The sequence below is a fragment of the Staurois parvus genome, unplaced genomic scaffold (genome assembly GCF_062004578.1).
Source record: "Staurois parvus isolate SC_StPar_1 unplaced genomic scaffold, SC_StPar_1.0 ptg000439l, whole genome shotgun sequence".
Taxonomy (NCBI): Eukaryota; Metazoa; Chordata; class Amphibia; order Anura; family Ranidae; genus Staurois; species Staurois parvus.
The window spans coordinates 9,301,714-9,329,513 of NW_028318235.1; the positions used below are offsets into that span (position 1 = coordinate 9,301,714).

At 41.3% G+C, this 27,800-nt stretch overlaps 1 protein-coding gene across 2 annotated transcripts in view; it reads left to right on the top strand.

Moving 5' to 3' along the window:
* CRTC1 (CREB regulated transcription coactivator 1) overlaps positions 1–27,800 on the top strand; it is a 222,764-nt gene that overhangs the window by 68,014 nt on the left and 126,950 nt on the right. For both annotated transcript variants that reach the window (XM_089687919.1, XM_089687920.1), the window contains exons 3-4: positions 5,635–5,772; positions 14,332–14,393. In XM_089687919.1, the coding sequence (XP_089544045.1) occupies positions 5,635–5,772; positions 14,332–14,393 (200 nt within the window). The remainder of the gene's footprint in view (positions 1–5,634; positions 5,773–14,331; positions 14,394–27,800) is intronic.

Genomic DNA, 27,800 nt, shown 5'->3' on the forward strand with positions numbered 1-27,800 from the left:
CATAGCATGGATGTCACTCCACTTCCTCAAACTAAATCTTTCCAAGATGGAACTCCTATTCTCTCTAGCCCGTACCCCCTCCCCTGACTTCTCCATCAAGATCAATAGTACAACCATCAGTCCCTTCCCCTCATGCCAGGGTACTAGGAGTAATCCTAGACTCCCATATGTCCTTTTAGCCCCAAATCCAATCACTATCCAAATCTTGTAGACTTTTACCTCCGCAACATCTCCAAGATACGCCCGTTCTTAACCTCTGAAACCACTAAGCAACTTATTCACTCCCTGGTTATCTCTTGCCTTGACTATTGTAACTTCCTCCTCATTAGCCTACCTAATGCAGGCTATGCCCACTTCACTCTATCATGAAGGCTGCTGCCAGACTCATCCACCTTACTAACTGTTCCATATCTGCCATCCCTCTCTGCCAATCCCTCCACTGGCTTCCCATTGCCCAATGAATAAAATTCAAAACATTAACAACATATAAAGCCATTTATAACTCTGCCCCAAATTACATCACCAATCTTGTCTCCAAATATCACGCAAACAGTGTTCTCCGCTCTTCCCACGACCTCCTGCTCTCTAGCTCCCTTGTCTCTTCCTCCCATGCTTATCTCCAGAGCCTCCCCCATCCTCTGGAACTCTCTACCCCAATATATCTGACTATCGTCCACTTTTAGGCGATCTCTGAAAACCTATCTCTTCAGGGAAGCCTATCCCGCCTTCAATTAATAACCGAATCTTCTATTACTCCTATCAGTTCATCCCCCACAGTTATTACCTTTTGTACCACCAACCCTTCCCTTTTAGATTGTAAGCTCCAAGGAGCAGGGCCCTCCTTAACCCTTTTGTATTGAACTCTATTGTTGCTGTATTGTCTCCTTTTATATTGTAAAGTGCTGAGCAAACTGTTGGCGCTATATAAATGCTGTATTATAATAATAATAATTGTGCCCTATTGGTGTTAATGGGAGAAATAGTGACCTATTGTTAGTATCAGCGGGAGAAATCGTGCCCCATTGTTGGTGTCAGTGGGAGAAATAGTGCTCCATTGTAGGAGGAAGTGTGCCCCAAGGGTCAGATAAAGGCTAGCAAATGACCACATCTGTTGACTGGTAAAGCACCCATGCTACAGTTGTGTGGTCTGTTCGCTCTGTGCCCCTGAGGTTCATAATTCCTTCAATGTGGTCATAAGTCTCTTGATAACCTCCCTCATTAGTCACTCGCTTTTCTTGGAGGATGGCTTGTTTTTCAGATTTTTATAAACAACAAAGTATCTATTTTACAAGTTACAAATCCATAAAGTGCATGAGAACATTAAATAAAATAAAATTTCCAAATGCATGTATAAACCGAAGTGTTGTAAATTATACGTGCATATGTGCTATATATGTCATTCATAAATAAAGTCCAATTAATATTCCAAAGGTGGTGCTATCAACCAAACACGGCAAGTTGTGAAAGATTCAGTGTGATCCACCATCAACTTTATATTAAGTGAACCAAGGATTTCAATTTCATTATGGTGCTTAAGAAACTAGGGTTGCTCCAGCACTTTTGCAAGGGTCTCAATTGCTTCACAAGGTAGCCGATTTGTTCTTAACCACAGACGGAAGCAAAACAAGCCACATTGTATAATGTAATGGATGTAACTGTTCATTAAGCAAGTAGAGGTACTTGCAATATCAGTTAAAGTGACAGACAAAACATCGGCATTGCCATATGGAACATGGCGTGTGTGAAGACGTTACAAATAAGCCCCGCCCAGCGCGTTTTATTGGCTGGAAATTTCTTCAGGGGGCCATCGGCTTCTGGTCCCCTGAAAACATTCCCTAGCACTGAAATACAGCCTTTCATTTAGAGGTCCCTCTTTCTCAGTAAGGAGTTTGTGCACTAGGAAGAGGTGGTGGAGCACATGGAATCTATCACAACTGCTCAGTGTGCATGAAGGTTAAATGTTATGTTAAAATTTTATCAAAACCATGTTTTTCCTGTATGTTGTAATTTAGTGGGGCATAAAGCTCAACTAAAATTAAAATCAAAATATTTACTTTGAGCATTAAAATTCCAGGTCTCTTCTGTTTTTTCACAAATTTTTCAAATTAAAACCTAGGAAAGAAATAATAATAAAAAAAAAGTCCAGCTCTGCTTCTGCTACTGAATTAAGGCCCTATCTGTTCCCAGAAAAACTACGCATGATCTGTTGGGGTATATTACAAAAGCTATAAGATAGGTGTGAAACTGAGACCTTGCCAAAGCAAAATAACACTCTGGGACTCGGAGTTTTTTAGATATTTATATAGTGCCAACAATTTACGCAGCTCTTTTACATACTGTTCAGTTACATGAGTTCTGGCCCCCAAGTTTACAATTTTTTTTCAGTTAAATAATTGTGCTTTTATAATTTTTGGCTGCAGGAGCCTATAAAGCATTCCACCAGTGATCAGCAGATCGCTGGTGCCATGCAGGTCATCTGCAGACCTGTTAGTATATCTGCTTGCCTGTACGGGATGCACGGGCAAGCAGATATACTGACAGGAAGTTTCAATGAACTACCACGGTGCTCCACCGTGCCATGCACAGCTGCAAGCTGACAGTCACTAAGGCTGTTGGGATTTGTAGTTCACTCATTCACAAGGCATTGTGAATGAATGACGCAGCCATGTGGGCAGAGCCCCGCACAGCTATGCTATTTTTGAAAAGTGACAGCTTGCATAGGGAGCTTCTCCCTGTAATTCTGTCACAGGGAAGGGGGATTGGACAGAGGCTGCAGCATTGTGAACATGTTACCTGTTCCACCCTAAAAATGGGTGTAACATCTTGCAAAGGTAAACTAATCCTTTAAAGTTCCTATCTCACATGCAGACAGACATACATTTTGTGCCCTCCTCTGGATTCGATGTGGGTATAAGATTGTGCATGAAAGTTTTTTTTATTTCATTTTTTTTTTCATATTGTTTAAATTGTGTTTTTTTTTTTTCCCCAACTACTGTATCTATGTAACATACTAGGGCCAATTTGGGCACCTTGTCTTTACGGTATGGGAGGAAACTGCAGTACCTGAAGGAAAGCCACGTAAGCACAAGGAGAACATGTAAATGGTGTTCTTACCAGGATGCAAGTTGGGCCCCTAATGCTGCAAGGCAGAAGTGCTAAACCATAAGCCACTGTGCTGTTTGTGTGTAAATGGTGGTGGTGGTGGGGGGGGGGGGGGGGGGGGGTTGGAATGCTCAGGGACTCTTAAGTGAGATTGTGTTCATCTCCTTACTGCTGTATTTTTATCTCCTTTTCATGGAGTTGCTTGGAATTTTCAATCTTCATAGTGTAGGTTATGCCACAATACTGACTCCACCAGTATGTGGACCTTCCAGATACGTGAGTGTTTATGCTACAGTCACTTAAAACTAATTGCTTACATACGGTGGATCTACGTTTAACGAATTACGTGACTTTATAACAGAATTGACTGCACCAGTGATGATTTTTGTGTGTTTTATGCTGTTTGGGGTGTATATTTATGCAGTCAGTTATATTGTGTTTTTACTGTAATTTGTTTAAAATCACTTTAACATAAAAGCCGATCATTGATTGTTGGGGAAAAAAATGCTAACTGAATGCACTGATTGCTTTGACTGCAAAAAAATGAAATTATCTAGAGGGGCGATTACTTTATGTACAAATTGTATACAGTGCATCTCTTGAAAGTTGGTGCTAATTTAACACGAGAGCTCTGCATCCTAAGCCTCTTGCAAGGTAGTCCATGGTTGTGGAGTCTGTCTGCATCATGACTTCTTCCTTGTATGGATACTGCAAGCACAAGGCAGCCACTAAAAAGAGCAGGGACACCAAAGAAATTGGTGGTTCTGTGAATATCAATATAGTGAGAGGGTTTTAAGGCAACTGCAGAAGAAGACCCTGTAAACTGATGTGCATTCCTGATGCAGATATCTAGGGTAATGGGAAAGAAAGTGTTAAAGTTACTTGCAAATGAATAGTGTTTTTCTTTTCTTGTTTCTAAGGAAACTAGTTTGTCTAACACATTTCTTTATGCAAGCTATTTGCTTATACTGTATACTATGCCACTTGAGGGGCTTGTCTACAAAGCTGTGGTATAATCTATCTGCTTTCAACAGAATATTGCTGCATTTTATTATACAGATATTTTAAAGCCCAATTGAACCTTCAGTTTATATCTGCCAAATAAATTGCACGCGTTTAAACAAGTGTGCAAAATCTGTACAATTTTTTTTAGAAAGCAGCCAAATCCTAAAATGAAAAGCATGCTGCAGAGAAAGAGAAACTTTGTGGGAGCAGTGGTCTCTCTTTGGAGGTTCAGCATATTCCCACCTAAGTCAAACATAAAGGTACTAAGATGATCTTCTGTTTGGTTATTTAAAACTTTTTGTAAAGCTTAAAGTGGAGCTCCACCCAAAAGGGGAGGTTCCACTTTTAAGGATTGGCACCTTTGGGGGGCAGGGGAGGAGCGGGTACCCGAATTTGACAGGTACCCGCTCCCAATTCCGGTCTGATCGCCTAACGGAAGATGTCCTCCCTCCCTCCCTGTAGTCTTTTGGGACACATGACAGGTCCCAGAAGACTACAGGACCATTCCTGAAGCCGCAAGCTATCACAGCCGGGTGCCCACGCTGAAGATGCTGGCTTCCTGGAATACAAGACGGCCGGTGAAACTGGCTACGGGGGACACACCGAGGGACAGGTAAGTAGCTGTTTTGTAAAAGTCAGCAGCTACAGTTTTTGTAGCTGCCGACTTTTTTTTTTTTTTTTTTTGACAGGGTGAGTGGAACTCCGCTTTAAGAAGAAATTGTCACACAAGACAGTGGTAGAAAACTGGAACCTGTTTTGGGAATACGGACTCAGTTTTGGGCATAATGTGCTACAAGCTTCTTTGTGAGTTCTGTTGAGCCCTTCCTTTGAACTGTTACGCAGGCCTTCCAGCATTAGCTTACTATGCTGACGACCCCTCAGTTAAACTGCGTTTTGGATGTCCCATCATTAAGAAATATTTTGTGTATTGTGTTTTGTTTTTTTTTTATACTTACCTGTGAAATCACTTTCTTGCAGTACAGTACAGGGCCCAGGTTTCTTCCTTTTTGTACTTTGGTATCCCTATCGCTTGCTAAAAAACTGAAGCTAGCTGGAGAAGTTAAAAGGGGGCATGTCCCTGCAGCTTTTTTTGCCAGTGTTCATTCATCTGAAGGTAGCTGCATATAACCCATAGTTAAGACTTGCATCCTGTACTGTATTACAAAAAACAATTTTACAGAGAAGTAAATATTCCTCTATCGCATGTAGAAAAAAATATTGTATTTGATATAACCTTCATAATCCATCATATTTATTTAGGTTTCTGTGCCAAAAACGTGTTACAATGTTAAGTTGAGGTGGAAGTTTTCATTCATGTTATATGGAAGGGTAAATAAACATGGTAAAGTTTCAATGCCTTATAGTTCCTTTTTGTGATGCTTTCTAAGTGTGTGTGTGTGTGTGTGTGTGTGTGTGTGTGTGTGTGTGTGTGTGTGTGTGTGTGTGTGTGTGTGTGTGTTTTCCTCTTTTTGTACATATACATTTGAAACTTTTTAATGTTTACCAAAAATTGTCTTATTCTTACAGACTCCTTTTCAGTCTTCTGGATTAGATACCAGTAGAACAACTCGACATCATGGTCTAGTGGACAGGGTGTATCGAGACCGAAATCGTCTTGGATCCCCCCATAGAAGGCCTTTGTCAGTAGACAAACATGGACGGCAAATATCCTTGTTCTTTTGTTACAGTTTTTAATGTCAATTCTTAATCCTTAGTGGGTTGGAAGGGATATATACATACACGATATTGCCAAACTTATTTTGACACCCCTCAAAATCATTGGATTCAGGTGTTCCAATCCCCACCATGGCCCCAGGTGTATAACATCAAGCACCTGGGCATACAGACTGCTTCTACAAACATTTGTATAAGAATGGGTCGCTCTGAGGAGCTCAGTCAATTCAAGTGTGGTAACGTGATAGGTTGCCACCTGTGCAATTAGTCCATTCTGTAAATGTCCTTGCTACTAAATATTCCATGGTCAACTGTTAGTGGTATTATAACTGTGGCTGAGTTGCTATTTTTCCCAGTTGCTTCCATTAAGTGGTAGGCCACGTAAAATGACAGCGGGGTGCGCAGAATTTGCCAACTGTCTGCAGAGTCAATCGCTAAAGACCTCCAAACTTCATGTGGCCTTCAGATTAGCACAACAGTGCGTAGAGAGCTTCATGGAATGGGTTTCCGTTGCCGAGCAGCTGCATCCAAGCCTTATTTCACCAAGTGCAATTTATTGCATTGAATGCAGTGGTGTAAAGCAGGTCTCCACTGGACTCTAGAACAGTGGAGACGTGTTCTTTAGAATGACGAATCATTCTTTTCTGTTTGGCAATCTGATGGACGTGTCTGCATTTGGCGGTTGCCAGGGGAAAGGTACTTACCTGACTACATTGTGCAAAGTTTAAGGTTTGGAGGGGGGGAATTATGGTGTAGGGTTTTTCAGGGGTTCCGGCTTGGCCTCTTATTTACAGTGAAGGTAACTCTTAAAGCGTCAGCATACCAAGACATTTTGGAAAAATTAATGCTCCCAACTTTGTGTGAACGGTTTGGGGATGTTCCTTTCCTGTTCCAACATGACTGCGCACCAGTGCACAAAGCAAGGTCCATAAAGACATGGATGAATGAGTTTGGGGTGGAGGAACTGGCCTGCACAGAGTCCTCACCTCAACACCTTTGGGAAGAATGAGAGTGGAGACTTTGAGCCAGGCCTTCTCTTCGGACATCCGTGCCTGACCTCACAAATGCGCTTTGGGAAGAATGGTTACATTCCCATAGACACACTCTTAAACCTTGTGGACAGGCTTCCCAGAAGAGTTGAAGCTGTTCTAGCTGCAAAGGGTGTGTCAACGCACTATTGAACCCTCATAACCCTAATATTGACTGGGATGCCATTAAAGTTCATGTGTGTATAAAGGTAGGTGGCCCAGTACCAGGCAATACACAGTGCCTTGAAAAACTATTCATATCCTTTGAAATTTTCCACATTTTGTCATGTTACAACCAAAAACGTAATTTGTATTTTATATGCTAGACCAACACAAAGTGGCACATAATTTTTTTACAAATCTCTAAAAAGTGTGGCGTGCATTTGTATTCAGCCCTCCTGAGTCAATATTTTGTAGAACCACCTTTTCTCTGCAATTACCGGTGCAAGTCTTTTTGGGTATGTCTCTACCAGCTTTGCACATCAAGTGCATGAAATTTTTGCCCAATCGTCTTTGCAAAATAGTTCAAGCTCTGTCAGATTGGATGGAGAGTGTCTGTGAACATCAATTTTCAAGTCTTGCCACAGATTCTCAATTGGATTTAGGTCTGGACTTTGACTGGGCCATTCAAACACATGAATATGCTTTGATCAAAACCATTCCATTGTAGCTCTGGCTGTATGTTTAGGGTCATTATCCTGCTGGAATGCGAACCTCTGCACCAACCTCAAGTCTTTTGCATACTCTGACAGATTTTCTTCAAAAATTGCCCTGTATTTGGCTCCATCCATCTTCCCATCAACTCTGACCAGCTTCCTTGTTCCTGCTGAAGAAAAGCATCCTCACAACATGATGCTGCAACCACCATGTTTCACGGTGGGGATGGTGTGTCCAGGGTGATATGCAGTGCGGGTTTTTGCCACACATTTTTACTTTTAGGCCAAAAAGTTCAATTTTGGTCTCCTCTGACCAGAGCATCTTTTTCCACATGTTTGCTTCTTGCGAACTGGACTTCTTATGGCTTTCTTTTAAGCAATGGCTTTCTTCTTGCTACTCTAATGTAAAGGCCAGATTTGTAGAGTGCATGACTAATAGTTTTCCTGTGGACAGATGCTCCCAATCTGAGCCGTGGATCTTTGCACCTCCTCCAGAGTTACCATGTGCCTCTTGACTGCTTGTCTGTTTAATGCTGTCATTGCCTGGCCTGTCAGTTTAGGTGGACAGCCATGTTTTGGTAGATTTGAAGTTGTGCCATACACTTTCCATTTTAGGATGATGGATTGAACAGTGCTCCGTGAGATGTTCAAAGCTTGGGATATTTGTTTACCTAATCCTGCTTTAAACTTCTCCACAACTTTATCCCTGACTTGTCTGGTGGGTTCCTTGGCCTTCATAATGCTGTTTGTTCCCTAATGTTCTCTAACAAACCTCCTGAGGCCTTCACAGAACAGCTGTATTTATACTGAGATTAAATTACAAACAGGTGGACTCTAGTTTCTAAGTAGGTGACTTCTGAAGGCAATTGTTTCCACTAGATTTTACTTAAAGGTATCAGAGTAAAGGGGGCTGGATAAAAATGCATGCCACGCTTAACAGATATTTGTAAAATAAAAAAAAAAAATTTAAATTTTATTATTTTCCCTCCACTTCACAATTATGTGCCACTTTGTGTTGGTCTATCACATACAATCCCAATAAAGTACATGTATGTTTTTAAAAACATAAATGCTGCACTGACACTAGTGAGAATGTCCAAATGTTAACTTTTTGGCCTAAAAGCAAAATGCTGTGTGTGGTGGAAAACTAACACTGCACATCACCCTGATTACACCATCCCCACCATGAAACATGCTGGTTGCAGCATCATGTGGTGGGGATGCATTTTTCAGCAGGGACAGGGAAGTTGGTCAAAGTTGATGGGAAGATGGATGGAGACAAATACAGAGCAATCTTAGAAGAAAACCTGTTAGTCCGCAGAAGACTTGAGACTGGGGTGGAGGTTCACATTCCAGCAGGATAACGACCCTAAACATACAGCCAGAGCTACAATGGAATGGTTTAGATCAGTGATGGTGAACCTTTTAGAGAGAGGGTGCCCAAACTGGAATCCAAAACCCAGTTATTTATCGCAGTGCCAACACTGCAATTAAACCTGAATACTGAGGTTTTAGTTTAGAAAAAATAACCCATACATTAACATCTTTTGTCTTAAAAGAAAAACACAACTTTTCACTGACCACCAGCACAAGCTAAAATCTTGTGTTAATAAAAATGAATGTGTTAAAACGTACAGCCAGTCCATTATATATATCCTTGGCAGTGCACTGACTGGCCAATGAGTCGCGGCTCATGATGTCACCGTCTGGCGCGCTACTCCTTTCTGAGTTTGTGCATGGCCCCTATGTGTGCTGTTATCTGATGCTCGGCTGCTGGGGTGACTTGGCTCACGTTCCAACAGAGAGGGTTCTGTGTGCCAGCTGCGGCACACGTGCCATAGGTTCACAACCACTGGTTTAGATCAAAGCATATTCATGTTTTAGAACGGCCTAGTCAAAGTCCCGGCTCAAATCCAATTGAGAATCCGTGGCAAGACTTGATAATTGCTGTTCACAGACGCTTTCCATCCGGTCTGAGAGAGTTTGAGCTATTTTGCAAAGAAGAATGGGCAAAACGCACTCTGTAGATGTGCAAAGCTGGTAGAGACATACCCTAAAAGACTAGCAGCTGTAATTGTAGCGAAAGGTGGTTCTACTAAGTATTGACTCGGTGCTGAATACAAATGCACGCCACATTTTTCAGACATTTTATTTGTAAAACATTTTGAAAACCATTTAACATTTTCCTTCCACTTCACGATTATGGTGCCACTTTGTGTTGGTCTGTCACATAAAATCCCAACAAAATACATTTGTTTTTGATTGTAACATGACAAAATGTGGAAAATTTCAAGGGGTTTGAATAGTTTTTCAAAGCACTGTACATGGGAGGAGCTTGTGAATGATCTCAAGGTAGTTGGGACCACAGTCACCAAATAAACCATTAATAACACAATATGCTGCCATGGATTGAATTCCTGCAGCACCTACAAGGTGCCCCTCAAGAAAGCACATGTACAGGCCCGTCTGAAGTTTGCCAATGAACATCTAAATGATTCAGAGAAGGATTGGGAGAAATTGAACTCTTTGGCATTAACTCAACTCTGCGTTTAGAGGAAAAGAAAAAAGCTGACTATGACCCTAACAGCACCATCCCTACAGTCAAGCACAGAGGTGGAAATGTTATGCTTTGGGGCTGTTTCTTTGCTAAAGGTACAGGCCAACTTTGCCACATTGAAGGGCCAATGGACCGGGCCATGTATTGTAAAATCTTGGATGAGAACCACCTTCCCTCAGCCAGAACACTGAAGATGGGTCATGGATGAGTCGTCCAGCATGACAATGACCCAAAATATACCGCCAAGGCAACAAAGGAGTGGCTCAAGAAGCACATTAAGGTCATGGAGTAGCCTAGCCAGTCTCAAGACCTTAATCCTATAGACAATTTATGGAGGGAGCTGAAACTTTGAACTGCCAAGAAAGCTTAAGAATTTAGAGAAGCTCTGTAAAGAAGAGTGGACCAAAATCCCTCCTGAGATATGTGCAAACCTGGTAACCAACTACAAGAAACGTCTTACTTCTGTGCATGCCAGCAAAGGTTTTTCCACCAATTAAGTCAATTTTTGCTTTGGGATCAAATACCTGTTTTACTCGCTGAACTGCAACTCCATTTATAAGATTTATATTGTGTTTTTTATTTCTGGATTTTTGGTTGATATTCTGTCTCTATCATTTAAAATACACCTATGGTAAAAATTATAGACCCTTCATTTCTTTGGAAGTTTGCAAACTTACAAAATCTGCAGGGAATCAAATAATTATTTTTCCCATTGGAAGTAGGGATGGCCGGTACCCTCTTTTGATCTGCGAGTACCGATACTTTCGGTCAAGTACTCTGAGTACCGTTACTTTGCTGTGCAATTTGCATCAATACAAAATGCATGGTTTCAAATTGCACCGCAAAGAATAGCATGCAATTTGAACAGGAATGGGATGCGTTTCCTGTCTGAATCACATGTAGTTTCCCAATTGCTGTAGGAACCCAGGCTTCTCATAGCTGGAGTTTACTTAGGAGCAGTGCTGGAAAACCTCCCTGCACAGATCCCATGCTGTCACAGAGGGAAAATCTGGGGATTTTAAATCCTCATGGATTTCTTTCCTCTCAGTGCAGGAATGACAGTACGGACTAGACTGCTTTTGATTGGTCAGCACCGTGAAGGTGCAGCTGCTGATTGACAAAAGTTTTTCAGACAGCAAAAGGAAACTCCGTGTCTCAGCATTGGGGATTCCTCCATCCACCTCGCTTGTGGCTAAACGAAAAATAAAGTCTATACCCAGCTTAAAGCGGAGCTCTACCTAACAGGGGAAGTGCTGCTTTAAGCCTTTGTCTCCCGCTCCCCATTAAGGATTGGCACCTTCGGGAACGGGAGCAGGTACCTGAATTTGACAGGTACCCGGTCCCACTCCCGCTGCGTTTGCCTAGGCGATGGGAAGCGTAAGTTGAAGTTGTCCTTAAACACCCCCCCCCCCCCCCCCCCGGTACCCACTCTGAAGATGCCGGCACCAGGGAGAGAAGACGGCCGATGAAACCAGCCGTTTCAGTTTTTTCAGCTGCTGACTTTTTTTTTTTTCAGCTGGAACTCCACTTTAAGAAACTGTTGCATCTAAAAAGCAACAACTTATAGCAAATATAGACAAAGATAAAACATCTAATTTATTTTGTTTAGTTATCAAACATGCGATGTTTGGTTTAAACACCAACTATTTTGTTTCCTTAAGCCTCGCAAGAACATCGCTGTCGTGTTTTTTTTAATTTTTTTTAATTCCTCTCAGGCCTTTGTGCTTATCTAGATGAAGGGGCCTTACAGTTTATGCTTTCCAGTGATTCTAGAATAGAAGACCTGGAGGGGTTGCATATCTGGGCTTTTCCAGACTAGGACTAGCTCAGGCGCCTCCCCCTATTTTCCAATGTGTGCTTTTAAAACTCTTGGTCTCTTCTCTACCTGAGGAGAAGTAACCTTTCCTGTGGGCATAGAGGGCATTTAGTTAGTGAAAAGCAAGCTGAAGCGCAAACACTAGACCTAACACAAATATTATTAGTATAATTATTTATATATATAATTTTACTTGAATTACCGGTTTTATTTCAGAAATTACGTTAATATTATTGAAATTTTTATTAAGGGCCAAAGCCCATTTTTCAAGACAAAATTACAACACTTGAGGTGTAAACGTTGCATTGAAAGAGAATACTATCTATATAAAGAAGAACATAAACGAAATGTGGACATAAAAAAAGCATGGTAAACTGTAGAATGCATAAGCACAAAACGACATAAACTTTCACGTTGAATTACATAATTTGTCAGAAGCTTTGCAAATAGAGAGGTGTCTGAGCTATATAAGGGGGGGAGAGGAAGTATACTGAAGGGAGAATGATCCCATGGTTCCCAAATAGATCGAAAATGACCTGAGTAATCACCCACTAGAGCTTTAAGATATCCCATTTTTCTGATTTCAGAGATCGCTCTTATAAGATGATTTAGTGGGGGGATATCGACTGATTTTCATGGTATCGCCCGTCTAGCAGCCGTCAGAATGTGTATTCCCAACCTTTTAGACCGCTTAGAAATACCCTTAAAGGGTAGCCCAAAAGATAATGTAATACAGTTGTGTCCAAAATTATTCAACCCCCACTGAAATTGAGTGTTTTGGCCAGTTTGACATTGCTTTTGATCATTCAGTCATCTTGCTTACATTTACATTAAAGAGGCACTTGTAGGTCAGACAAATATAACATAACAGTTATAATGAAATAACCACAAATGTCTTTTCTGTGCTCACAGCATTATCAGTTTTATTCAACCCCCAAGTGACATTCAATCTTAGTACTTAGTACAGCATCCTTTTACAGTTATAACAGCTTTTAAACGTGAAGCATAGCTTGACACAAGTGTCTTGCAGCGATCTACGGGTATCTTCGCCCATTCTTCATGGGCAAAGGCCTCCAGTTCAGTCACATTCTTAGGCTTGCGCACTGCAACTGCTTTCTTTAAGTCCCACCAGAGGTTCTCAATCGGATTTAAGTCTGGTGACTGCGATGGCCACTCCAAAATGTTCCAGCCTTTCCTCTGCAACCATGCTCTAGTGGACTTGGAGGTATGCTTGGGATCATTGTCCTGTTGAAAGGTCCAACGTCTCCCAAGCCTCAGGTGTGTGACGGACTGCATCACGTTTCCATCCAATATCTCCTGGTACTGAAGAGAATTCATGGTACCTTGCACACGCTGAAGCTTCCCTGTACCTGCAGAAGCAAAACAGCCCCAAAGCATGATTGACCCTCCACCATGCTTCACAGTAGGCAAGGTGTTCTTTTCATCATAGGCCTTGTTCTTCCTCCTCCAAACATAGCGTTGATCCATGGGCCCAAACAGTTCTAATTTTGTTTCATCAGTCCACAGAACACTATCCCACAACTTTTGTGGTTTGTCCACATGGCTTTTGGCATACTGCAGTCGACTCTTCTTATTCTTTGGAGACAGCAAGGGGGTACGCCTGGGAGTTCTGGCACGGAGGCCTTCATTACGCAGTGTGCGTCTTATTGTCTGGGCTGAAACTTCTGTACCCACATCTGACAAATCTTTTCTCAGTTCCTCAGCAGTCACACGGGGACTTCTCTCCACTCTACGCTTCAGGTAGCGCACAGCAGTCGAAGTCAGCATCTTCTTTCTGCCACGACCAGGTAGCGTTTCAACAGTGCCCTTTGCCTTGAATTTGCGAATGATGCTTCCTAAGGTGTCTCTTGGTATGTTTAACATCTTTGCAATCTTCTTATAGCCATTGCCCTTCCTGTGAAGAGAAATCACCTCTTCTCTTGTCTTCCTGGACCATTCTCTTGCCTTCACCATGTTTGTAACCACACCAGTAAATGTCTAGAAGGAGCTGAGTATCACAGTCATTTTAAAGCTGCCTAATTGGTGCTTATTATGCTTGATTGCTGCTCGGTGACATCCACAGGTGTTTTCAATACCTGATGGAAAGCACCTGTATGAACCTCTGTTCTTCAGAGTGGTAGTCTTTAAGGGGTTGAATAATTGTGGCAATGAAGAAACCACATAAGAACCATTTACTACTGTATTACATAAACAATTGATGTCATTTTAGTTGCATTTGGGTAGTTACAACGTCCTTGTAGGATTTGATTCTGAATACAATTCCAAATGTACACTATAGTCCCTAAACCCCTTTACAGCATTGGGGGTTGAATAATTTTGGACACAACTGTAGGTCTAGGGGAAGGTTAACATTGAGCACTTTAATATTGTACTTTAATATTTATGTGTTGGTATATTATTGTTTTGCACGAAGGTTGTAAGCAACTTTTTTACACTTGAATAGCTTGTTGTGATATCCCTTAACTGTGCCACGTAGACAGCTGCCCATATGGATCGGTATATTTGTCGCCTCCACCTGATACTAGCTGGAGACGGTAAGTTGTTTGTTTTTGTTTTTTATTTTTTTCTGGCTTGCAATTTACACTTGTGCTGTTGCATTTACTCCTTTTTTACTTATATTGGCTGTCCCTTATTCTTAAAATGTTTTGGCTTCCACGTTCCCTCATTGTGTTCATGAAAACTATGCACATCATCACCTCATGCATTTATTTAGGACTGCCAAAAACATTGGGCTTACTTGCAATATACTTGAATGGTTTTAAATGGATGGAATAATATTTATTTACAGCAATAGACACATGACAAGTATTTTTTATGGTGGGATCTGGACCCAAAATCCTTCCTCTGCATTTGAAAGAATTAACACCAAGATTGTGTTTTTGACTGCTACCAGATTTTTAAAAATGTCGCTAAATGTTTGAGTAGGCCAGAAGTGAGATGTAGAGGCCCTTTTTATAGTATTATTAAGCATGATCTGGATCTAAAAGCCTGTGCGTTTTTTCTTGTGAGCTAGAGGCACTATTTTCCAGAAACATGCAATATTTGTCTATTTACTGCAGTTCATATTAGAGCACAGATTTTTCTTATTGGATGGAAAGATTTACAGATAGTGGAAGGGAATTGCTATGGATAGACCTGCAAATGGGGCTATCTGCACTTTCTTTGCATTTTTGGGCCTCAAGAAATTAGATTGGCCACCAGTACTTCAGGATTGATCGATTTTCAGATATATACGATGGTTGTCTCTATAACTTTCCTACAGACTTAATACTCATTTGGGTTATTTATACCAAGGAAATGTAGCAGAATATATCTTGGCCTAAATTTATGAAGAACAATTATAACATTTATAATTTATAACAGAAACTAAGAAAAACATGGCTGATTTTTAGGGGTGCACCAAAATTTTGGTGACCAAAACATTTCATCCAAAAACACCCGTCGGCCAATATGAGAAAAAGAACCGATACAGGCGCCAAAAAAAACCCTGCCCCCTTGCCGCCACTTTTTTTTTTTTATTTAAATATTTATTGATTTTTCAGATTATTACAAATTTCCATCATAAACACACTTAAATATCCAAAACCATTCTTAATTACCCTTTCTAAAACTATTCCCACGCCTGGCCATCCCTCCTCCCTACCATCTTCCCCCCGTCAACCCACTCTGCATTCACCCCCCATCTTTTCTACTAAAGCAAGAGGACCTTACCTATCATTCTAGATTATAACTTCCTATATTTCACATTCAATCCAGATTTTTCCCATTTCGCATAGTATAGCCCCATCTTGTCTTCCTGCATGTGATGGAGTTTTTCCATCCTACTAATCTAGTTCACTCTATCTACCCAGTCTTCCTCCTAGGCACCTTTGCTTTCCGCCAGAACTGTGGTATCAAACCTTTTGTAGCATTTAGATAGTACCATATATCTGATTCTTTATATTTATTTACTGATAGCTCCATACTATGTAAAAGACAGATTGTTGGATCCAACCCTATATCAATCTCCGTTATCATCCCAATCAAACTATTGACTACCAGAATACTTGAATTTTTGGACATTCCCACCATATGTGAAACACTGTGCCCTTCCCTCCACACCCCCGCCAATACCACGGTGAATTCTCCACTCATCTTGTGCTCAACGTTCGGTGTAATGTGCCATCTTGTCAAACACTTATAGTTTATTTCCACCTCTCTCATACTTACATTCTCGTGAATTAATCTATATATCTTTTTTTGTTTATCCTCATCTATAACCCCCATATTTCTTTTCCCATTTTGTTATATAAATTGGTTTTGTGTTTGTGTCTTATTCAGTGAGTATTTTATATACTTTGGCAATACCATGCTTCCCATCCCCTCATGATTCCAACAACCTTTCGAACAGATTCCAATCTTTTTTTAGATCTCAAGGGTTTTGGGAGATTCCCAATAAAACATTTTAATTGATGATAGCGCCATTCATTTATTCTAGTGAAAATCTCTCCCTTTTTCTCTTCAAAGTCCTTAAGTGGTCTCAATTCCCCCTCCACCATTATATCTTTCAATTGGACATCCTACTTTTTAAACCATTTCCCTGTTATCTCTTCTCTACCTAGAGGGAAAAAGTCTGTGTTTCCAAGTGGCATTAATATAGAATTGAAATCCCACTTCATATTTTTGTGCAGATTATCCCAGACCCTTAAAACATTTAAAGTATATAAGCTTGTGCTACCTTTTATACCTCTATACTGTGCTGGCACCCATATAATTTTACTCAAATTAGTTCCACTAAGTTCATTTTCAATTTTAACCCAACTTTTCCCTTTTAAATTATACATCCAATCATAAATTCTTGCTAAAATTGCTGCTTTGTAATATCTTTTAAAATCTGGCACTCCCAATCCACCCTTCTCTTTATTCCTACTTCATTCATATGATATTCTTGCTTTTTTATTCCTCCATATATATCTTATCATTCTTTTTATTGTACTAAAGAAAGCTTTTGGGAGTTTAATTGGAATCATTTAAAAACTATATAGTATTTTGGGTACAATTACCATTTTTACCAGGTTTCTGCGTCCTATCCATGACGGGTTTCCTCCTTCTAATGTTTTTATTTCCTCATTAATCTCGTTTAACAGTGAAATATAGTTTAGTTTATATAAATACTTATAAAATACTTAGGAGTAAAACTCACTGCTTCATATATCTTTCTCTCCATATAAAGGGGAATTCCTTTTGTATTTTTTCTTTTTCACTTTTTGGAATATTAATGTTTAGAATCTGTTTTTTGTTGGATTAATTTTTAAGTTTGATAGTTCTCCATATTTCTTCATTATCTTCATTAAATTCGGGAGTGTTATCCTGGGGTTCCCCACATCCAACGATAAGTCATCCGCAAAGGCAGCCACTTTGTGTTCTGTAGTTTCTATCTGAATTCCTTTTACATCCCTATTTTTCCTTATTGTTGACAACAAGGGTTCCAATGACAGAACATACAACAATGGGGACAGTGGACAGCCCTGTCTTGTTCCATTTGACATCCCAATGGGTTCCAACCTCTCCCCATTTACCATAATAATTGCGGAGGGATCCCTGTATAATTTTCCTATCCACTCTCTCATTCTAACTCCAATCCCCAGGGCTTCCAGAGTATCCATCATGAAGCCTCAGTCAACTCTATCATATGCTTTTTCGGCATCGATTCAAAGCACTACCACCAGAGCTTTTCCTTTTCTGAATGAGCATCAGGGTTCTCAACCCGTTGTCTCTACCCTCCCTCCCTGGGACAAAGCCCACTTAATCCCCATGTATCCATTCAGGCATTAGTTCTTTCAACCTATTTGCTAAAACCTTTGCGTATAACTTTAGTATCTGTGTTCAATAATGAAATTGGTTTATAACTAGAGCACTGAGAAGCATCTTTTCCGTCCTTATGAATAAGTACCACATGGGCCTGTAGAGATTCTCTCCTCACATCCATCCCACCTCCCAAGGCATTCATATATCTCTTCAACTTAGGTATTAATAATTCACTGTATTTTTTATAGTACCTCACGGTTTAACCATCTGGTCCTAGACTTTTCCCCGTCACTGTACTTTTTAGTGCTACTTTTATTTCTTCCTGTGTAATTTCTACATCTAAGGAATTCAATTGTGCTTCGCTTAATTTAGGTAGGCCCGCATGTTTTAGATATGTCTTCCTTTTTTCAATATTCACAGTTTCAGTATTATTTAAAGAATCCTGTGAACTGATATTGTACAACTTTCTATAGTACTCCGTAAACACTTTAACAATCTCTTTAGTTTAATGGACCAATTCCCCCTTGGGGCTTTTTATTTTTTCTATATAGTATCTGTTTTTCTTTTTCCTCAGGGCTCTTCATTAAAAATTTTCCTGGTCTATCTCCCCGTCTATATCTCACTTAACACTTTGTTATAGACTCTTCTCATCTCCTCTTCCATCAAAGTCTCTAGTTCTTCTTTCTTATTACCTTCTGCCTTGTTTCTTTTGTTATTTTATTCTTGTGTATCTGTTCCAGGTCAAATATTTCTTTTAGGAGTCCACTAATTTTCTCTCTTCTTTCTTTCTTTTTTGCTCCAATCGCGATCAAGATTCCACTTATATATACCTTATGGGACTCCCACGCTGTAGCTATCGACACATCCTCTGTCTAATTTTCCTTAAAATATCGCTTAATCTCTTCCCCAATTTTCTGAGCAGTATCTTTATCCAGGAGAAGTGCCTCATTCAACTTCCATCCTAAGCCTCCTGTCCACCGCCTTCCCCATCCCATTTTCATTATAACGGGCGTGGTCCGAAAGAGACGTTGCGTCTATTTCTACTTTAACCAGAAACTCAATAAGTTGGTGATCTATTAATATATAATCCAGTCTCGAGTATATCTCATGTGCATTTGAGAAGAAAGTATAGTCTCTATCATTCATATGCATAATTCTCCAGATGTCTACTAATTGGCACTTGTGGATCACCTTTTTCAGTAATCTCAGAGACCTACCCCCCTCCCTCTGCATAGAAGAGGTTGCATCCTTTTGTGGGTCCATACAAAAATTGAAATCTCCCACTAATATTAAATGGCCTTTTTTAAAGTCCATCAATCTTTTCAGCACACCCTTCAAAAATATCTCCGGCTTCTTATTTGGGCAATAAATATTGGCTATTGTACACTCAATTTCTTGTAGTTTACCTTTTAAAAACAAGAATCTCCCATCCGGATCTATCTTTCTATCCTCCAGCTCGAACCTTATATTCTTTGCAAACCCTATTGCTACTCCTTTTGCTCTTTTTTAATCGGGGAATCTGCATAGTACCGTGTTGGATAATATTTAGATTTTAAGTTAACATTTGACGCTATCTCAAAATGTGTCTCATGAAAAAATACTACTGAAGATGCTCTGTGTTGTAACTCTTTAAATCTAAATCTTTTCCCAGGACAATTCAACCCATTCACATTATAAGTTATAAACTGTATTTCTTCCATCTTCCTTCTTAAATCTCTCTTCTACTCCATCTCTCCTCATCCTCTTTCCTTGCTTTTATATCTCCTTCTATCATGCAGAGTGTTGACCCTAAAACCCCACCCACACCACCTCCCATCCAGCTCCCCATCCCACCCATCTTCCCATCTATCACCTCCTACCCCCCCACCCATCCCTCTCCGTTTTTCCCCCTTCCATTTTTAGGCTTGTGAAATGCCTACTAATCATTTGTGGGCCTATTCCCACCTTTGCTTTAAAACTTTGGGGTTGACCTCTGCCCATGAACGGCTCTCCCTTCCTTCAACCTCCCCAATTGCCCTCTCTATCAAATTGACTCAGTAAATTTCCACCGACCCCTTAGAACGGAAATCTGGAGGGGGTATCGTAAGGAGAGGAAGAGAGGAACAAAAAATTCTCTCTCCCCTCTCCTAAACCCCTCCTCCCCCCTTTCCCTCTCTAACAAGCTGCAAGTCCTCTTTTCTTATAGCTCCTATTTCTCCATCCTCTTCTTCCCACCCAGCTATCTCCATTCTTTGCAAGTCCAGTCTATCACAGAAGTCTCTCAAGTCCTCTGGAAATCTCAGATAAGCTGTAACTCCATTTCTCCATCCAATTAGGCATGCTGGGGTCCCCCATCTATAATGCACGTTCTGCTTTCTCATCTGCTCCAGCAGGGGTCTCAGGGATCTCCTTCTCCACAAGGTCTCTGGTGTTAAGTCCGCAAAAATCTGGATATCTGTTTCTCCATACTTAATTATTGTTCTTCCTTTTGATCTTCCTCCAAATCTCATCTTTATCACCATACTTTTGGTATTGGACAACTGTATCTCTCGGTCTTTCCTTCCCAGTACCCTGTTGGAGCTTTCCTATTCTGAAAACTCCATCCAGTTTGATCAAGTCTAGTTCAGGTCTGTACATTATGGAGTTTAAAATTCTGCATACTAATTCTTGCAATGTTTTCCCTTTTGCAGTCTCTGGAATTCCTCGTATCCTAAGGTTACTCCTCCTGTCTCTATTTTGTTGTACCTCTATCATATAAAGCAATTGTTTCTGAACTTTCCCCATATTTATCTTCTTTTCTAAATCGGCTATGGTTTGGGCCTGATTTTTAACTTTTCTCCTCCGTTTCTTCCACTCTCAATAACAGCTGCCCCAAATCATTCCGAATAGTTGCCATTTCTTGCTTTGTTTTCTCCAAGCTTTTAAACATTTCTGTCATCTTTTTTTATTCGGTACATGTAGTTCATTTTCAGATTCTTTCTTCTCCATAATACCTGCTATTTGTTGACTACAGCTACTATTCATGCCCAATGATAATCTAGGGCTATTTCCCAGACTAGCTTCCATTTCATCCTTTCTGCTTACGCCTTGGGACCTTTCTGGGGTAACGTTTCCCTGGGACGTGTATTTTTTTGATCGTACCAGTTTGGGACCCTTTGAGCCCACTTCCTTTTAGATCCTTTGTTCTTCATATCCTCCTATGGGTCTTATTCTCTTCTATATATTTAGGATAAGTAAATGTTAAGTGTCTATATTAGTGTCCCAGCCTTGCCTTACTCTTTGTCCATTTACTTTTTCTTTTCTGAGGACTCAAATCCTTAATCCTCTTCTCCACTTCATGACCCTTGGGAATCCCCCCCTCCTCTCTTTCACCCTTTGCTCCTCTATACAATACAGTATGACAGTTAGCACACAGCAAGCCCCAGCCGCTCTCACTCACCCTCCTCTTTCTTCCTTTTCTGCGAGGCTGCTCCGGTCTTCAGGTGTAGGGCTTTCCTCGATCAGTCATTTAGGGGGATTCCTCTGGATCTCTTGCTCTTCTCTTGTATATCCCTGTTTTATTAGGGGTCCATCCGTGGAGAGCAAGCTGGGTCTCATGGGTCCACTTCAAACCGGACAGCATGCCGGGGAAGAAAGCCAGGAGCAGACCGGCACCTCCTTCTCTCCTCGGGAAGCCGGCCGGCTTCTTTTCCTCCCAGTGCTCCTCCGTGGCGGACCACGTGGTCACGCCATGTCACCTCGTCTCCCAGCAACCCGGCTCGCCGTCCCAGGGGGGATCGATCTCCACCTCCCAGCTCCTCACATCCCCGGTTCTCTGCTTACTCTGCCGAGTCCTTCCGCACTTCGGTGAGTCTCGCCCCACATTCACTTACATCAGGAGGGCCCCTGGGGAGGTCGGGAAGCAGAACCTGGCGGAGAGCTACTACCTCGCGCTCTCCTCAGCTGCCATGTTCAGGCTCCTCCCCCCATCAGAATGATTTTCAATCCCTCAGGTTGTGACTGGCTTCAAATCAGCCACTGGCCGCCACTTGGTAGTTCTCAGCCTTACCTGAGAAACCACTGAACGATCCCGGCACTGGGCATAGAGATTAGTGAAGCAAAGATGGTCTCTTCTCATCTCTATGCCCTTGGAGGACCAGAGTGATGAGTTTTTTTTTTTTTAAAGCACTAGGTTAATGCTTTTTTTGATCTAATGCTTTACATTGTAGAGGAGAGATGTGGGGTCTTATTGACCTTATCTCTCCATAAAATGAACTGTCACTATTTATGTCATAAGGGATGCATGCATTCCTTGTGATAGGAATAAAAGTGATCAAATTTTTTTTTATAGGGACAGTGAAGAAAAAAAAAAATGCCCCCGTCCCCACGAGCTCGCACGTAGTGGAGAGGGGGAATGCAGATATAGGCCATGCCCACATATGTAAACTGTGTTCGAACCACACACGTGAGGTATCGCCACGAACGTCAGAGCAAAAGCAATAATTCTAGCACTAGACCTCCTCTGTAACTTTACACTGCTAACCAATAGACATTTTTAAAGCATCGCCCATGGAGATTTTTAAGTACCGAAGTTTTAAAGCGTGACATGTTGGATATCTATTTACTCACAGTAGCATCCTCTTTCATATTTTACAAAAAAATTGGGGTATATATTGTTTTTTTTAATCCAGTGTATTTTTTTCCAAAAAAAATACATTTTTGAAAACTGTTCATTTTGGTTTCAATTTTCGGCCAAGTGCATCCTGAATTTTCGGTTTCGACACCAGAATTTTGCACCACTAGGTTTTTTTTTTTTCACAAAATGTGTTTATTGAACGATTTAAAATGGGTCCCAGGAAGGGAGACCTGGATAAGCATGTGGCTAAGTAGATTTTTCGTTTAAACTTGCGTGCGCCATATGGATTGAGTGAGGGCTTTACTATTCACGCACAAAAGGTAGAAAAGTAAATTCTAGATATGATGTGTCTGTTAGTGTTAAACATTGGTATGGGCTACCTGTCTCTGAGGATGTTTTGGTCAATACATTCAATTGTGTGTGTATGTATGTGTGTGTATATGTATGTGTGTGTATATGTGAAAATCGAAAAATTTGAATATCGTGCAAAAGTTAATTTATTTCAGTAATGCAACTTAAAAGCTGAAACTAATATATGAGAGAGACTCATTTACATGCAAAGCAAGATAGTTCAAGCCGTAATTTGTCATAATTGTGATGATTATAGCTTACAGCTCATGAAAACCCCAAATCCACAATCTCAGAAAATTAAAACATTACATGCAATCAATAAAACAAGGATTGTACATAGAACAATATCGGACCTCTGAAAAGTATAAGCATGCATATGTACTCAGTACTTGGTTTGGGCCCCTTTTGCATCAGTTACTGCCTCAATGCGGCGTGGCATGGAAGCTATCAGCCTGTGGCACTGCTGAGGTGTTATGGAAGACCAGGATGCTTCAATAGCGGTCTTCAGCTCTTCTGCATTGTTCGGTCTCATGTCTCTCATCTTTCTCTTGACAATGCCCCATAGATTCTCTATGGGGTTCAGGTCAGGCGAGTTTGCTGGCCAATCAAGCACAGTAATCCCACGGTCATTGAACCAGGTTTTGGTGCTTTTGGCAGTGTGGGCAGGTGCCAAGTCCTGCTGGAAAATGAAGTCAGCATCCCCATAAAGCTCGTCTGCGGAAGGAAGCATGAAGTGCTCTGAAATCTCCTAATAGACGGCTGTGTTGACCCTGGACTTAATGAAGCACAGTGGACCAACACCAGCAGATGCCATGGTTCCCCAAATCAACACAGAGTGTGGAAACTTCACACTGGACTTCAAGCATCTTGCAGTGTGTGCCTCTCCATTCTTCCTCCATACTCTGGGTTCTTGGTTTCCAAATGAGATGCAAAAGTTGCTCTCATCAGAATAGAGGACTTTAAACCACTGAGCAACAGACCAGATCTGTTTTTCGTTAGTCTAGGTAAGATGCTTCTGAAGTTGTTTCAAGAGCGGCTTGACAAGAGGAATACGACATTTGAAGCCCATGATCCGTCTGTGTGTTGGCTCTTGATGCACTGACTCCAGCCTCAGCCCACTCCTTGTAAAAGTCCCCAACACTTTTGATTGGCCTTTTCCTGACAATCCTCTCCAGGCTGCGGTCATCCCTGCTGCTTGGGCACCTTTTTCTTCCACACTTTTCCCTGCCACATAACTTTCTATTAATGTGCTTTGATACAGCACTTTGGGAACATCCAACTTCTTTTGCAATTACCGTTTGGGGCTTTCCCTCCTTATGGAGGGTGTCAATGATGGTTTTCTGCACAACTGTCAGGTCAGCAGTCTTTCCCATGATTGTGATTCCTACTGAACCAGACTGAGGGACCATTTAAAGGCTCAGGAACCCTTTGCAGGTGTTATGGCTTAATTAGCTGATTAGAGTGGGACACTTTGAGCCTAGAATATTGCACCTTTTCACAATATTCTAATTTTCTGAGATTGTGGATTTGGGGTTTTCATGAGCTGTAAGCCATAATCATCACAATTATGACAAATCACGGCTTGAACTATCTTGCTTTGCATGTAATAAGACTATCTCATATATTAGTTTCACCTTTTAAGTTGCATTACTGAAATAAATGAACTTTTGCATGATATTCTAATTTTTCGAGTTTCACTTGTATGTGTGTATGTATGTTTTATAGGATTCTATCTGGAAAGAAGATGGCTAAATAGTTCAGTGTTAAGAAATTGTTTGCACTTTATAGTACTGAGGAGGAGCAATATATTTCTCCTTGGCCATTGCTGATGTTCTGTGTTGTTTGCATTATGTGATTTAATATCATGGTATTTTCAATAAATCCTCAAGATGGCGATCCATTGTCACACTGAGCATGTGCGGTAGCGTTGTGATGTTGAGTGCGTCATGATGCATGTATGTGATGTCATCACGGCGTCAGCGTAGCGGCCATTTTAGTTGGCCTGTCTAGAAATAGTGGACAAACAATGAGCGTCATTACTACTACACAATAGGGGTCACCATCACTTTGGAGTAAAACAAAATGACATGCAAAACTATTTAGGAAATAGATGAGATCATATGGAATTCGGTATTATAAGGTGTGTGTATGAGAGGGAGAGAGAGATAGAGATATATATTTTCTGTGGTCAAACACCTGTGATGAATGACTTTGCTAGATGCTAATTAGTATAGTAGTAAAGTATATTGAATTATGTTTTTTCTTTTCTCTGCCTCTGTAAAAAAAAAAAAAAAAAAAAAATCTCAAATCGTTTTTTATAAAAAAAAAAACAAATTACAGTGTTACCAAATTAATACTTTCTGTCCTGGAAAATATATATGAAATATGTTCGAACATTCTATGTGGCTAAATGCTTGGTACAAAATTGCCCTGTCTTCGAAAAGACAAATATGCACATGTCCAAGTCTATTTCAATGACAGTGTCTCAATGGGAAACCAATAAGGCCACAGTTAGAGGCCATTTGATTCAAATTGCCTCTTCCAGGAAACTAGCCAGGGAAAAGAATGCAGGAACTGGCCTCACTCTTGTTCACTGCGGACACACCCTGGAAGGTGCATCCGACCGTGTCCAACAGGAAGACTTGGGATGACTTGGCCACCAAATTGGACCTCATCTCCACTGCTCAGGCTGAGAAGGCCTTTTCATTAGATCAAACACAAATTTTATACTAGTGCTAACAAACCAGGCCCAATGATGGCTGAAAAACTCCACTCTGTGGGTCATACGTATAGGTCGGTTTGGCTGCAGGTGCATGAAGGAGGAACCTCAGACCCCTCTAAAGTTATCTTGAGCTTTGCAGGTTTCCTTTCCTCCTTGTACGATAAGCCACCTCCTTTCGTGCCAGACCGAGTAAAAAGTTTCTTTTAATCTTTACGCCTCCCCTCTTTTTCCTCCATGGACCGCGATGCCTTGAATGCTCCCATCTGTGAGGATGAAGTGACGTGAGCCATTAAATCCATGAAACCCTTGAAGGTCCTGGAACCGGACAGATTTACTGGGTTGTATTATTAAGTTTGCAGAAATTCTGACTCTGCACTTTACTTCCTACTTTAATGCCTTGCGAGAGGGTGTGAGGCCTTCCCTGGCGTCTCAAAGCTCACATTACCATGATCCCTAAACCAGCTGAGGAAGCCTTTGAGCTATCTGCCAGTTGAACATGTACTTAAAAGTTATGGGGGAGATTTAAACTCTCGCATTAACACCTATTTGCAGTCTCCTATCCACAGGGATCAGGTGGGCTTCGTCCCGGAATGACAGGTGGGTTATAGCATACAGAAAGTGATCCTACATCAGTGCAAGAACCTAGGTTTCCTCCTTTTGCTAGATATTTATTAAGGTGTTTGATTTGTTATCTTGGGACTACCTTTTGCTTTGTGCTGATCCATTGGGGATTTGGGGCTCACTTTTGTCTTGGATCCATGCCCTGTATTCCTTGCCGTTGGCTTTAAGTACGCAGGATTTATTTCTGACCCCTTTCCTATATTTTGAGGTGTCCGGCAGAGTTGCTCCGTTTGGTGTTTTTTTTTTGTTTTTTTCTTGTGGTGGAACCTTTAGCTGCAGTGATCAGGGACAACAAGAACATCTCGAAAGTATCTTATGCTTGACTTCAATACAAAGCACATTTCTTTGCAGATAACGTCCTAACCCGTTTATTTCTTTTCCTAACCTGAAGCTCATTCTGGACCATTTCTTGACCATCTCGGGACTTCAAATCAACCCCTTGAAGACGACGATATTGAATATTACTCTCTGCTGATCTTGTGGAAAACCTGCAAGCACGCTTTTCCATATGGGCGCCCTATTCCATTGATTACTTGGGGAATAAACTGACTGCATCATGTTCCTCTTTGTTTTTCGCCATTTACTACCCCCTTCTTCGCACTTTAACTTTTCTCTCACGCTTTCCTGGCAACTTTCCTCTTTCATGAATAGGTAGGATTCACGTCATAAAGATGTTGGTTTTACCTAAGGTCCTGTACTGCTTTTGCACGCTTCCAGTGAAAGTCCCATCCTTTTTTCTTTGCCTCTTACAAAACCAGATACTCCATTTTTATATGGGCCCAGAAACATCCTAGAGTCCCCAGAACCACTCTTATATTCACAGGCTGCAGGGTGTTTTAGGGGGCCCTAACATATCAAGATAGTACATTGCAGACAAGGTTTCTCGACTGTGCTCCTTGCTGTTTCGGATATCCCCCTTTTTAGGTGCATCTTGAACTGCCTAACTGTGCCCCAATCTCACCCCAGGCATTGCTCTGGTTCTCACCCAAACTACGCCCATCCTCCCTGAGCTCTCTGATTCCTAGCTTGTGGGTATGGGACTCTGATATTCGGATAATCTGATGTCCCCATTTTTTTTTATACCAATGTTACCTATCACCCACAAGCCCCTTTTCCCTCTGGGCCTGGAGGAACCCCAAAAGAAACCCCAGAAGCATGCAGCCCCGGCGAAGGAATACTTTCTTTTCTTCCGACAAAAAACATTGGATTTCTGCTCTTTGCATGCCCCGGGTCCCCCAGATTTGTTATTTGTGCATCCTTGAATGGCTGACAGTCATCAGCATCCCTTTCCCACTGGGAGCAAATCTCCAGCCTTCCATAGACCTGGCGGACTGGAGTAAGGCCTGGACTACCATTGCAAAACTCTCCTTTAATACAAACACACTTGAGGCTGCATATAAGGTCCTCCTGAGGTGGAACTAGGTCCCCGCCCAGCTTGCCCACGCCAACCCCAAGTGTAGTGACAGATGCTTTCGAAACTGTGGTCAGCGAGGGGGCGTGTTGCACACCTGATGGTTTTGCCCAAGACTAGTGGGGATCTGGTCTAGGGTATTTGGCCACCTCCAGACCCTATTTCATGTAAATGTGCACAAGGATGCCAAATTGGCACTTGGTTTATATGCCTATCAACAAAGCTGGCTGCCTACCTCATTAGTTCAGTTAAACGGAAAGCCCAGACCTGGAAGACCACAGGTGTTGAATTCCAGGGAGTGAAGGTGCTGATGACTGCTCTGAGGCTTAATGAGCAAATGCCCAGCATTTTGAAAGGCTCACACTCTAAATTTGTTAGTCTAAGAACCTTGGATTTCCTACGCATGCTTAACCCAGTTCACTTATCTGTTGTGCTTTCATGTTAGAGAAGTCTCC